Here is a 14,497-nt window from a genome sequence, read left to right as displayed (position 1 = left end):
AAGTGAATTTTCGTAAAACTCAGGTAAATAATGTTCAGTGTAATTTTTATAAAGCTTCTAAACAACATGATACCTCAGTTAACTGCATATGACTGAAACAGAAATTATTATTTAGAGTCCTTTGAGAGCTGAATAACTCTGTTTTTAAAATTTTCTTGCAGCACTGGCAAGAAACTGGTAATATAAACATACTGGTGGAATTGTTTTTTTTTACTATTGTGATTAGAAAGGTGGGCTCTTAAGTACATATATTTTTCCATAAGACTTCAATTTTCAAATGATCCTGATCTCCATATGTTTTTAAAGTCATCTTACTATTGTCTGGTCATTTTTCCCACAAATTTTTGTATTATATTATACTACTTTAATATGGACATTTTAAATATACTGATTCCATTGAAGAATGGGAGTTTCATCTCATTTTTTTCTTTGAAAGTATCTTTCTAACATAAAAAGTAGTGTTGCTTATGAGGAGTTATATCCTCTGCTCTTGCATTGTTTTTGTGGGGTGTGTCTTTCCTCTTGCATGCCAAAGCATTGCTAGATACCCTGATAAAACAACATGCCAACATGTTGCAAGTCTTAAAAGGAATGTTGCTTTAAAAGGTATTTTAAAATGTGTTGTAACTTCAGGAAAATAATATCCAAAATGAAATAATGAACTGTAGAGTAATTTAGATTGGAGTGATCTCTGAGGAGTCATTTGGTGTGGGCTCCTGCCCTGCGCTGCATCCGGAGATAGTTCATTCATTTGAGCTCAAGGGCTTCTCCAGGAGAGGTCTAACCATCTCCATGAAGGAAGATTTGACATCTGGGCATATCTGCTCAAGAGCTGAGCTTCTCTCACTTTAGGGAATAATTTCCTCATGTTCAATCAGAATTTCTCTCTCTGCAACTTGCAACTGTTTTCTTTCACTCCTCTACCATGCACCTCTGAGAAGAGCCTCCCTCTGTCTTCTTGATAACCCCTCTTATGTTGGTGGTGACAGCAGTCACCTCCTTGGCCTCCTCTTCTCTAGGCTGAAAAAGTCCAGTGCCCCAGCCATTCCTCACACAGCCCATGCTCCAGCCCTCTATCCATTGCAGTGTCTCACCCACCGGAGCCTCTCCAGTTTCTCTAAGTATTTACTGTTACTGGGGAGTCCCGAAACCAGACAGTGCTTCACATGGGAGCTCGCGAGTGTGGAATGAAGGCCAAGAGTCATTTCCGTTGCTCTGTTGGTGACCCTTCTGTGGTGCAGTCTCCCAACCTGCTGCTCCCCTGAACCCTCAGGTCCTTTTCTGCAGAGCTGCTCCCCCGCCAGTCCACCCGCGGTCTGTACTGTGGTTTTCCTGTCATCTTCAGCCTTCTAGAGGTTCCTTTACCTTGTCAAGGCCCTACTTGAGTGGTCATCTTGGCCATCTTTTTTTTTCTTTGGTAAGGAAATCATTAACTTAAAAATAGCCTCACTGTAAAAATTCAAATTTGTCATGTTTTCAGTATTTTTTTTAACAGATGAGATATGGAAATGAGATTCTGAACACATTCAGTCTCTTTTTAATAAGTGTACTATGCTGTCAAAGATCTGTTTTGACTTGTAATGTAGATTTTCAAGAAAGATTGACAACTGATCCCCAAAAAGACCTTTTGAGATTAACATTTTACAAGATTTACTTCAGAAAGGAAATGTGTCTCATCAACATGTAGATTCAAATGGCCTATAATTTATGTAGGGTCTGTTTACACAATGACCAAACCAGAAATTCAGAAGTAGAAGTATTAACAATTAGAAATACCAGTGTGGACATTTCAAAGTCCTCGTCTCTGCCTTGTCTATATAATTTGTCCTCCAGGGAAAGATCTGGGCTATTTGAAGTCCAGCATGCAAGTTTATACTTTTCTCTTTTGACCACTTTCTCACTCATTTACCAACTTTTTTTTTTTTAATTAACCCTTTTAGGCTGTGATATTGTATGTAGGTATTCATAAGGTAGGGTATTCTAATCCTATTTAAATGCAATTCACATCTTTCTGGTCCAGCAGAAAAAAAAATCCTAAGTATTTGTGTGTAAAACAAACTATTTAGACAATAGAGAAAATCAACCTAAACAAGGGATTTAAGATTGTGTTGTGGAATTACTGAATTATGAAAAAATGGGCTACAGGATATTCTCATATGAGAGAAATAGCAAAATGTTCTTTTCATTATGCCGACTATTAAGAAATTGAATAGATCCTAGATGGATAATAATCCAGGTCTGTTTTTTTAATGTATATTTTTAGTGATCTTTGCAGCAGTGTGTGCCAAGTCTTTGAAGGTTCCTGTTGTTTGAAGGTGGGGGGAGGGTTAGGTCACTCTTGAGAGAGGAAACATCAGTTCACCATGTATGCTGCGAGAAGCTCACTGCAGGTAAGGACTAAATTTCTACAGTGGTCAGAAAGAGCCATGCCACGAAATTAAAAATGGGAATGTAGGGATGTCTGGAAAGTAGCTGAAGCTTATGGTATTCAAAGCGTGTTCTGCATTGATGGGCAGAAGTAAAAACTGACAGTGTTCAAGCAGGGCACAGAGAAGCTTGTAGAATTGAATTCTACTTCTTTTGTGCTATAACGGGATTTTAGGAAGCACACCAAAAACCTAATGAAGATTCAACTCTAGTCAAATAGGTAGAAAAATCACTTTGAAATCCAGATTTTCTTAGTTCACGTTTCATCTGAGAGCAATTGCACACAAGGGAAGAAACATCAAATGAAAGGTAATCCTTCATTTGGCATGGTTATATTCCTAACTGCAATTGCAACACTCCTGATATTTCAATTCACCTAAATTTATTCCATCAAGCATATCCTTATCCATCTGTGTGCATTTCACATGGTTTCTTTCTTTTACTCTAGTTTTTCCATTTTACATTTGTAAGCAGATGTGCCAATAAATCGGTAAGTACCTGAGAAAGCTCACTGTTACTGTCAGCTACTGGGAAGGGATAGCAAGCAGGACTCCCTGTGAGGTCAGGCCAGAAAAATACATTTGTGAGCAAACCCTAGATGGGCACAAATGCAGTAGCCTGATCTGTTGGTTGGAACTGGCAGTCTTCCCCAGTAGCCAAGCCTGCCCCACAAATCTGTAATGCTTTCCTTTCCTTTTTTTCCCCTCTCTTTTCTTTGAACATACCATGGTTTTTAAGCACATAGAACTTCCAACAGACCACGTACACCTTGAAGCCTGAAAACAAAAGGGAGCCTTGAAATGTGTTCTGTTCTCTGGGGATCTAATTAATTTACTGATAGCAGCAAGTGCTCTTACAGCCTGAGCTTGTCATTTTACTAAGCACGTTTTCTTTGTTACACCTAGAAGCCTCTAAAAAATGAGTTGTACATCTTCATTTCTTATTTATTAAAACCATCTAAAAATTTGTGTGGTTTAATTATATCACTTTGTACTTTCCTGACATTCAAATGCTTTTCTGTTTAACTAATGGTGTTAATGAGTGATACGCATGCAACTTAAAAAAGCACATTTTCACAGCAAGCTGCTGCCTTTTTTCTTAGGGTGTCAGCTCTCTCATGGCAGGTGCCAAAGTTAAGGGTTTTTTTCTGTATACCCTAGTACATCAAGAAAGCATCTGAATACATCCTGTTGACATTCCTGGGCTAAGTGAGAGAAAAGGTCTGTTGAGGACACTAAGTAGCAACCCCTTTCAGCAAGACGCCAACTTTAAGAATTAGCTCCCTGTTTTAATCCTTTTAGTTAAAACCAATAGGAAGGTTATAGTGAAAAACACCTCTCATAGTTCTCTCATTCCTTTTATTCCAGTGTGGCTTTTAGGCAAAAATTTGAAGGACTCATCAAGCACATTCAAGATGTCCTTAGTACACAATTCTGTTAAGTGACTTTTCATTAAGTGACTCTTTTCTTCTGAAGATTGTGCTTAAAAGCCACACATCATGCTGAAGGCACCAGTTGGTAGTTTTTCTTTATTTTCATGGAGGACTAAGCAGGATCATGTTTGTCAAACATATGCAAAAGCCAACAGCAGAGCGGCAGTGGAGCTCAAGCTGTGGAGTCCTCACTCAGCTCCAAACAAAGGTGGCAAAACACCCAGCATCAGTAGTAGGGCTAAGATTTTGCCATACTCTTGACTTGTATTGAGATGTGATGATTGCTTTACCCAATGAGGCAACACCTCTGGGAAGCCTGAGGGAAGACTGGCACTTTGAAAGAGCAACTGGGAGAACAGAGAAGCTTTTTATTGTAGGGTTTTGAGTGTTTTGGTTGGGTTTTTTATGCAGACTTTGCTTATCCTCAATTTTAGCAGCTGAAGATCAGCTTCACATAACAATTTATGCTTGCACCACTGCTGGACTTCAGGCAGTTGTTCCTGGAAGGTACACCAAATAGCAGTAATAAATAATTGATATCTAGGAGAAAGGTAGTATGATACTACTAGGATGGAAGATACTACGATCTGCCTGGCAGAAAAGGACCTGAGGATGTTGGCTGACAGCTGGCTGAACATGAGCCAGCAGAGTGCCCAGGTGACCAAGAAGGCCAATGGCATCCTGGCTTGTATCAGGAGTAGCGTGGCCAACAGCCCCTCTGTACTCAGCACTGACAATGCCACACCTCAAATCCTGTGCTCAGTTTTGTGCCCCTCACTGTAAGAAAGACATTGTGGTGCTGTGTGTCCTGAGAGGGAAAACAGGGCTGGTGAAGGGTCTGGAGCACAAGTCTGATGAGGATCAGCTGAGGGAGCTGAGGTTGTTTAGCCTGGAGAAAGGGAAGCTCAGGGGAGGTGTTATTGCTCTCTACAACTACCTGAAAGGAGATTGTAGTCAGGTGGAGGGTCAGCCTCTTCTCCCAGGTAGCAAGTGACAGGACCAGAGGAAATGGCCTCAAGTTGTACCAGGGGAGGTTTAGATTAGATAATAGGTAACTATTTTTTCACTGAAAGGGTTGTAAAGCATTGGAACAAATTTTCTAAGGAAGTAGTGGAGTCACCATCCCTCGAAGTGTTCAAAAAAATATGTGGATGTGGCAATTGAGGACATGGCTTAATGGTGAACATGATGGTGGTGCTGGGTTGATGGTTGAACTGGATGATCTTTTCTAACATTAATGATTCTATGTTTAAAGGTACTGTGGCATTTTTGTTTGCAAGATTTCAAAGGAATTACTTTTCTTTTTGTGAAAATATGCATGATTCCAGGTTTTCTTTCCTAAGATCCTCATTCCCTTGTGGCGTCACTCCTAAGGAATAAACATACCTGTCAGAGCACTGTTTGCCTGAGAGACAGGTTTGAAGCTTCTGCACTGCCTACCCAGGAGACTTCCCACGTGCAACCCCAGGAATCAGGCTGGCTGCTCACCTAAGCTGTGATTATTCCATATGCACCTTCCTGGTCTGCTTCCAGCACGGAAGTAACAGACCTGGGTTTGAACCTTATGCTTTCCACACTACAAGTTTAAATACAAGATCTTGTTCTGCAGTTGTTTATGACTGACATCATCACGTGCAGTTTTCTCATTGGATTGTGTCAGCCATCCAAACTCAGGCCAGCCTTTAGCATTTGTGAAAATATACTGAGGTGTCAAAATAGCAGTATTTCAGAGGTTCTAGGTAGATAATTTCTCACAGAAGAAATTAAGATTCAATATCAGAGTAGTTTTATGTTATTATAACTACTGTTGTGTGATGGGTACTATTCTATTTTTATTTTTTTACTATTTTTAGCCATATGTCTAACTGTATAGCATAATATTTTTAAGCTGGATATATGAATTTAGAAATACAATCAAAACCTTTGCCTCCCTTTGCCCCTGAAACCCAGTTTTCAAGTTAATGCCCGTTGCAGGCTGGTGGCCAGAGGAGTTCAGCCTCACAGCTGGGCTGCCATTCATCAGTCCTTCAGCCCAAGTCATACTGGAAAGTGTCCGTAGCTGCACAGCCAAGCTCAGCAAGCTGCATGTGGCACTACTGTCATGGACCGAAGTACGTGGACCTATGCTGGTGGGAGCTAAGGCAGAAGTGAGAATTGGTGCTTAGAAGGTGGGATATTAGGAATTTTACAGTTAAGGTCTACTCTCTCTCTTCCTGAGTGCCTTTCATGTGCTCGTTCCACATATCTCTGCTCCCTCTTCACTTTCTCAGGTTTTTCCTGCCCTCCTTTCATGAGCATTTTCCTCTCTGCATTTTCCTCTGCTCTCTTCATGCTCTCTCCTCACCCTAAAAGAGACCTTTCAGGGAACGGATTACAATATGAGACAGCAATTCTGTGTTCAGATTCAGTCTTAACTGTGAAGAAAAACAAGGCCCACAGTCCATGGTGCCTCACACAGGTTCTCCTGCCTGCCAAAGCCTCTGATAAGACAGACCCTTTAAGACCCCACTTTTAGCTCATTAACACTGTCTGCCATGTCTTCTCACATACTTTGTGTGCTGTTTTTATGGTCTGTGAGATGGTTCAATGCTGTGGGCTCTTGGTAGCCTTGAGCTTCAATGTCTGCTTGGCTTTAGCTCTCAAACTGGCTAATGGGGGGAGTTGACTCCCCTCAGACTGTTGGATTTTCTGTCGTCTCAGGATCAAGCTATTGTCTGCCCTCTGTAGCTCTCTGACTTCAGATGTAACATATTTTCAGTATTTCATAGCAGGTTTGTTTGTGGATCTTGCAGTACTTTCCTGAGTGCTGTTTTGCTTCAGTCTGTGGTGGTCCTGTCCTCTCACAGGAACTCAGGCTCCAGTTTCAATGTGTTTGATGTGCAGCATCAGAGCAGCAACTTGCTCTCCCACGGTTTTACCTTCCTTCACAAACACTGAGCAGTTAAAAACAACATTCTTTTCATGTTTTCTGTCAAGAGCAGCACTCCCCATATGTCACTGCTCCCATCTCAAGTTTGACACTTCCTGCAGTCCTGACTGTATGTTTGATCTTGTGGAAACTGTCTACGAGCAAGGACAACTTCATTGCACCCTGCACAGACCTCTGAGAAGTGCAGGTTTCTAACATGTGCTACTGGCTCCCTGTCTGCCATCCTACAGCATCTGTGCAGGTCCTTCTTCCTTCAGAGTATTGCGCCCAGGACATGTCCTCACCTTGACTCGTTCCCTTTCAGCCCTCTGAAAGGCTTCAGGGTTTTATGTTGGAATAATAGTTTCAGTTTTTTTAAAGTACATCAGTCCAGTTCAACTCTTCATTACCCCACAGTGTACCTGAACCACCTGCTTTTGCATGTAAGGCAGTTCTGTCAAGTAACCAGTAACTAAATGACCTGGGGAAGGCTGGATGTACCATTTGGCATTACGGTGGCAGGTGAAGAAGTAGCTAATGGCACCAGGCAGATAATTTGAAATTTTTGTACATTAAAGAGATGGTTAGAGCTAAGACTGAGAGTGTTTATCAGAAAACCAGGGTCAGAAATTCACAACTACTCCTAAAACAAGCACTTTGCAGTTGTAAGAAAGTAAGCATTTAACATTAGATGTTAAATCTAAACTCAGCAAAGCTTGGAAACTTAAGCAGTTTCCAAACCGTTTCAACCTAGCCTGTGATGTCGCCGTGAGGAAGAAAAAAATATTTTCAAAACACACCTTATTTGTCACCAGGAATGACAAAACCCAACCATAAGTAGGATGCTATAGACCTAGGATGGTGACTACAGACAGATTTAGATCTGTTTGGTCATAGAAATACAGATGGAACTAGTCTGGAGATACATATGCAAATGTGCTCAGATGTGACAAGAATGGGTGCTCACAGGCAGTGATGCTGCCGGAGTGCTGAGGCTGAGTGAGGGTATCTGTAAGCACATAGCCAGTGTCATACAAATTAGGACTAGCTCTCTGCTAGTTTGTGTCAATAAACATGCACAACTGCTAAGCCATGAGTCTATTTTTTGTATTTTAGTAAATCCTAATAAACCCCCTAGTAGTCTTAAAATCATCTGGGAAAATGTAAACATACATTGTAAACAAAATAGTATTTCCATCCTGGTTCTAAGGTTTACAACCATTACCACTTCTAATAAGAACAATTATCATATGTTCATCATATTGATATTTAAAGGCTTCATTAATACTTGGAGGTATGTTCCTAAGATGTGTAGAGACTCATTATTGAGGCAGTTTTTCTCTCTCAATAGGTGCACGTAAAACCCTGTTTGCACTAGAGATGTTCTTTTGTATAACAACAATCTGAAGTTCACAGGCATGAAATATTACTGGCAAAATTAGCGTATTTAAATTAAACAACAAAAGGTGCTCTTGGGAAAAGAGGAAGAGGGAAAAGTATCCTGGCCATCTTCAGTGTTTCTGCAGCATGGAATTGGGTTCTGCTGCAAGAGTCGTTACTGGCTTGAGGCATACATACATCTGTCTAATAGTTTAATTTTATCTGGAACAGTGGGAAAAAAAACAACAAAAAAAACTAACAAGTTGATAGCTTGCACATTTTTCCCCTTGCTGTGACTTACAAGAGTAAATCAAGGTGAAGCTTGTGGCAGCTCCTGACAGGCAGACCACGTACCCTCTGTGTAGAGCTTTCTGGCAAGGAGAGGACCTTGTGCCCACTGCCACCTTCTCAGGTGATGCAGAGTGGCTCTTCTCACACTCACAACATCAGGAGGAGCTGGACTGAGAGCTGGACGTGGTGCCCACGTTGTCCTCCCCCTTATTTTGCAGCCACACTCCTTATTTTTTGCAGCCCAGAGGTGGAAAGGAGATTGCAGAGCAATGTGAAACATCTACAGAAGCTTTCATTTAAAAATAGAAGTTCAGTTAGAAAGTAGAATATTGACTAAAATAAACAAGGGTGTGGTGCTGGAAAGTTTTCCTGTGCCATTCACTTGTAAAATTTCAGGACTTCTTGTTGGGGCTACAAAGCTATCTACCATCTAAGTAATAGCCCTGTCAGAGTCTTTGGCTGTCCTACATTTGTGTAGTTAGGAACCAGCTACATGCTAGGTCTTTAATTTTTCCAATTTTCATTTTACAATCCCTAGTTGCAAATTACGTGGAAAATTCTTTGTTCAAAACAACCAAAGTGTCAATGGATGCAATGTGGAATAATTCAGATTGTATAATCCTGTTTTAAATACATCATAATAGACCCATTGTTAACTTTCAAAGGTATGAATGAATGTCTTGCTGAAATGACACAATTAACCAAGCATATTGAGTCTCTACAGCCTCTGAAATAGAACTCCTTTTACTGCCTGACAGAAATGGGAGTCCTTTTTGTTTTCTCTCTCAAGAATCCTGACACTCCCCAAAAAAGCAGAATATTCTTCTGGGTTTTTTTTCACACAAGAAAACCATGTATTAATGTAGCAAATCTTCCTAGCAATGTTATCAATTTTTGTCTGTATTCCATGAGATTGATATGATAGTAAAACTACAAGAAACATTATTACATTATTAAGAAGCACACTCTTCATAATTTTGTACATTCTGCTTGGAAGCCTGAGACATCAATGACTTCTTCAGCATCCTCATGCTGCACACTCTTCTCTCCTGGCATTGATGTATGAGCTACTATTTACTCAGGACTCAACATGACTTAATTTTTGTTTGCTGGATGTCAATTTTATTTTATCATATGTTTCAATTAACAGGTGTGTATGTAATATAGACTGCAGTGGATACAGTTTTAATCCTGTATGTGCTTCTGATGGAAGTTCCTATAACAATCCATGCTTTGTTAGAGAAGCGTCATGTCTGAGGCAAGAGCAGATTGACATCAGGCATCTCGGACACTGCTCAGGTAGGCTTAATTTTGTTTTTCTGGAAATGTAAATTCTGACATAGGTGGGCTTGCTAGAGCTTTCCCTTTTACATTTTTGATCAGGAGTCACTGATCCACTTATCCATGAACTGCCCACCTGTAGTTTTGAGTTTCCCACACTACATACATGTGTGCTGTGTTTACATGACCTTTGGCTGATGTTACCTGGAAAGACAGGAAAAGCTCTTAGGAAAATCTAAGCCATTATCCAACAGTTCTTACACAAGGGCATGGTAAGAAGTAGGAAAGCAAAAGGAATATGGGTGTGTGGGAAATGTTCCCTCTTGCTGCTGTGGGTTGTACAATGTGCTTCCAAGGTGAATCGAGTTGGGTCCCAATTGCACAAATATTGATCAATTAATCTTAAGGGTCTTTTCCCACCTAAGTGATTCTATGATTTCCTTTTCCAGTGCTGGAATGGTCCACTGAAACCCTCTGTCTACTGCCTTGTAGCTAATCATGTACGTGACTCTTCGGTTTTGGGGGCTTGCATTTAGGACTTTCTCTTGGGAATAACAGCTTTCCGCTATCTCTTGGCCAGTTACATCTAGATCTGTAACTTGGACCGTTCCAGCACCAAAACAGACTGTCACCAAAATAACCTAGGTCCATACTGCAGAAAAGTTTTTAGTTCAAAACCTACAGCTTGTGTTGGTCTGGACACCAGGGTTACTGACCAAGCTGGTTATATGGGAGGAACAATGTGGGAATGTGTCCAGTTTTACTGCAATTTAAAATAATTCTTTGAATATTATTCTGGCTTCTCAATGACGTACATGTAGTGGTCTGGAAAACAGCCTTTCCTAATAGCTAACCATGCATGTGTTTATCACCTAGAAACAGATGACACAAATGCAGTTGGAAAGAAAGATGATGGCATGCAGTATCGGCCAGAAGTGAAAGGTACTGTGCAAACTTTGTGCTATTTGGTTATGGCTTCACAAGATGAGAGAACAGAGCATGCTAGTCTCTTCTTGTCTGCCTTACAGCTTTGATTTCTGTAACTGAGACAGACCTGTGAACAGCTTCTTTCTTACAGCATGTTGCAAGGCTGGCAAAAAGATGTGCATGATTTGTAAGTTTTACCTGCTATATTCCTCTAAGATGACCAACTGCTTACCACCCTGTACAGTGGCCACAGGATTAGACTCCCTCCAAGTGCTGTGAGAATGACTTTACTGGAAGACACCAAGCTGTGACATTCCTGATGAAATAACATAACACAAACCTCCCTCCCATGAGCCCATCTCTTCAGTTAACTTCTGAAAAAAAAATGGATGATTCTGTATTTGTTAGGTTGTTTTAAAATATTTTCAGTAAACTAATACACATTAAATCACATTGGTTGAAAATGTTTCACCTATATGAACCTTACCTTACCTTTCATAACCTTTAATGTCTCAGCTTTTTCTTCATTGCTATTAGTCACATCAAGTATCAGTCCAATGCTTTCTTTAGACCTCCTCTCGCTATTAACACACTTTAAAGAGCCCTTCTTGCTATCTTACACAACACTGGCCAGATTCAACTCTAAATGAGCTTTGGCCTTTTGTGTTTTGTCCCTGCATATACGAACCACAGCTCTGTACTCTTCCTGTGAAGACCTGATCTCACTTCCAGTGATCATACAAATTCTCTTCCCTCTTGAGCTTCACAAAGAATTCCCTGTTCACTCAAGCTGGTCTTCTGCCCCAGTTGCTTGACTTATAACACAATGGAATTGTCTGCTCCTGTGCTTCTAAATGGTGCTTCTTAAAAATTGACCAGCACTCGTGGAGCCCTAAGTCCTCAAAAGCAGATTGCCAGGGTACTTGGCTAAATAGTCCTATGAATAGCTTAAAGTTTTTTGTCCTGAGCTCCAGGGTAGCAACCCTGCTGTCCTTTTTTCTCGTTATGCTGAAAACTCAACCATTTAACTCAACCATTTCATGATCACTATGGCCAAGACAAACACCTGTGATTACATCCCCTGTGAGTCCTCTATTCACAAATAGCAAACCTAAGAGGGCTTGGCTGACTGAGTACCTGTGACAAGAAGTTATTATCTCTACAAACATCAAGAATTTCCAAGACCAGTTCACCACAGCAGTATTATGTTCCCAGATGATGTCAGGGAAGTTAAAAATATCCTGTAAGGAGAAGGGATACCAATCCAGAAATTTCTCATAATTGCTTATAGAATAACTTACATCCTAGCTGAATACTCAGTAGTAGGCATCCACTACCACATCTCCTTGTTTTCAAACCCTCTAACCCTCACCCAGAGGCTCTCAACCACATGAGCACTAATCCTAAGTGCTTGTACAATCAAATCTTTCCCTTCCATATAGCATGACACCTCTAACTTCTCTGCCCTGCCTGTCCCTCCTGAACAGCCTGTAGCCCTCTATCCCAGCACTCCAATTGCGAGACTCATTTACCAAGTCACGTAAATACCAATTATATCATAGCTCAGTGCTCTGACCAATGCTTCCAGTTCACCTTGTTTGTTTCTCGTGCTGTGTGTGTTGGTGTACAAGCATTTCGGATATACTCCTGAGCTCTCTGTGTTCCCAGGAGTAGTGCAAGTGTTCCCACTAGCACTTGCCACCCTCAGGTGATGCCATGCCAACCCATGTCTTACCTACTGCAATTCTATTGGCATCCTATTCCCCCATTAATTCTAGTTTAAAGGCCTCTCCATCAGTCCCGCCATCTTATGCCCAAGAAGGTGTTTTACCCTTCAGGACAGGTAGGTCCCATCAGGCCCCAGCATACCTTGTGTTTCACAGTCTCTTCCATGATTTAAAATCCCAAAGTTTTGGTGGAAACACTAGTCCCAGAGCCAGGTATTGATATTCTGTGCTCACCTGTTTCTTTCAAGTCTCTCCACATTATTGGGAGGATTGAGATGAAACATTATGCTCCCAAATTTTTTTAGTATTGTACCCAAGGCTTCTGAAATCTCATTTGATTGACCTCAGACTTTTCATTGCTACATCAATAGACACATGAAAGAGCAGGAGTGGGTAGTAGTCTGAAGGTTGTAATAACTTCTTCAGTCTTGTGGTGACATCCCTAATTCAGGCCCCAGGAAGGCAGCAAACTTTCCTGAAAATAGAGTCCAGTCTGCAAATGGGTGCTTCCATTCTGCACAGGAAGGAATCACTAATGAAAATCACTCACTGTTCTTTCTCCTCAGCACTGGTCTTAATGCAGGTTTTGTTGGGAGGGGTTGGTTATCTTCTTCTGTTAGCTCTGGTCTTTAGATTTTTTCTGTCATTATACTTGTTTTGCACTCCCATGGCCTCGCTGAGTAAAGCCATCTCACCATGGCTTTCAAAATTCCTTATGTTCTTCTTGAAAAGTCATTCAGTGCCAAAAAGCTTCATATATTTTTCTCTTTTACAAATTTTCGCTGCATATGATGTACCAGTTGGAGTGATTTAATGTCAATTTTCACTTACATTATGAAGGTATAAAAGGCACCAAATGGAATATACATCTTATTATGTGATGTAATGAAACACCACTTTTTGGTTCCTATTTCAAAGAAGTAACAGCCTTTTATTCATTGCATATAAATTGCTCTTGAAATCTAGTTAGTGGGAAAACCACTGTATATAATTATACAGCTTGTATTATATAGCTTGTGCAGTCTCACATTCAGCAAATGATGTGCATGGAGGGAGTATGCTTCATGAAAATAAGCTGTGTTGAATTTTTTAATGCAGTAGTCAGGTCATTTTAAATAGTGAGATCATGAAGTGAACGTCTTTGAATGACATTTTTTTCTTCCAAGATAAGAGAACAGTCCACATTCCTATCTATTTGCTTTTGCTTTCAATTCCTGTAAGTTATTTTTGTTAAACTCTGTTGTCTGAATATATTATGCCTTTTAGTCTCTAGAATCCTGACAGTCTCCTCCCACAGTGCAAGTGGCTACCTAAAGTTATATCAGAAAGGTCTCTCCTCCCAGATTCAGCTGGCTTGCTGGTTTTGTTGTAACAAGATGAGCATCAGGATTTCAGTTTTTATGCGTGACTCATTCTTCTGGTGAAGTATTTGAACTCCTATATCCAGTCACGCTTTCAAGGCTCCTACACCAGTTAAATCTTTCACTTTGAAGTCCTGAAGCAGTCTAGCAGGTCTCTCAGGTTAGAAACGGATTCCTGTCAATAGGAGGGTAAATGTCTGTTTTACACTAGGAATGACCTCCTGCATTTAACAACATCTCTTTGCTTAATATAAGTTTTACCTCTGACCTGTGTGACTGTGGCTACCTGGCCACCTTTCAGAGGATGCACCTTTCAGTCTTTCACTGGGCCTCACATTCTGTGTCAGTACATATATTAAAACCAGACATGGCACAGCTCTATGAACAGACTAATATAATTATCTGTAGCTTATTACAAGCCTTTAATTGGGACCAGATGTGACAGTAATTAACTGCTTGGAGGAGGAGGGAGATGATAGTTTTGGGATGAGACATCACCACTGTTCTCCTCTTAGACAGGCAGAACATAGTCTGTTCCATCAGGGCATTAGTGGACATCTTGTCAGTTTTAAGCAACATTCTTCCCTTGTATCAAGTCTTCCATATCTTCGAAACATAGCTTGGATCAACAGACTTCCTTATATCTAAAACCTCTAATAGATGGTTGGGATTTTTTTTGTCCTGAAACAAATTAAGAAACATTCCAGAAATGGTCAGGAAAAACCTTAACACAATAGCATGCCTTTTTTTTTTTTTTTTTTTT

At 40.5% G+C, this 14,497-nt stretch overlaps 1 protein-coding gene across 1 annotated transcript in view; it reads left to right on the top strand.

Annotated features, from left to right (window-relative positions):
- Window positions 1–14,497, top strand: part of TMEFF1 (transmembrane protein with EGF like and two follistatin like domains 1) — a 117,802-nt gene that overhangs the window by 94,401 nt on the left and 8,904 nt on the right. The window contains exons 6-7 of the mRNA XM_017813164.1: window positions 9,589–9,737; window positions 10,596–10,661. Of these exons, the coding sequence (XP_017668653.1) occupies window positions 9,589–9,737; window positions 10,596–10,661 (215 nt within the window). The remainder of the gene's footprint in view (window positions 1–9,588; window positions 9,738–10,595; window positions 10,662–14,497) is intronic.

This window comes from Lepidothrix coronata, unplaced genomic scaffold (assembly GCF_001604755.1).
Source record: "Lepidothrix coronata isolate B3197 unplaced genomic scaffold, Lepidothrix_coronata-1.0 Scaffold40, whole genome shotgun sequence".
Lineage (NCBI taxonomy): Eukaryota > Metazoa > Chordata > Aves > Passeriformes > Pipridae > Lepidothrix > Lepidothrix coronata.
The sequence above is the reverse complement of the archived record's forward strand: the minus strand, read 5'-3'. Positions and strand labels throughout refer to the sequence as shown.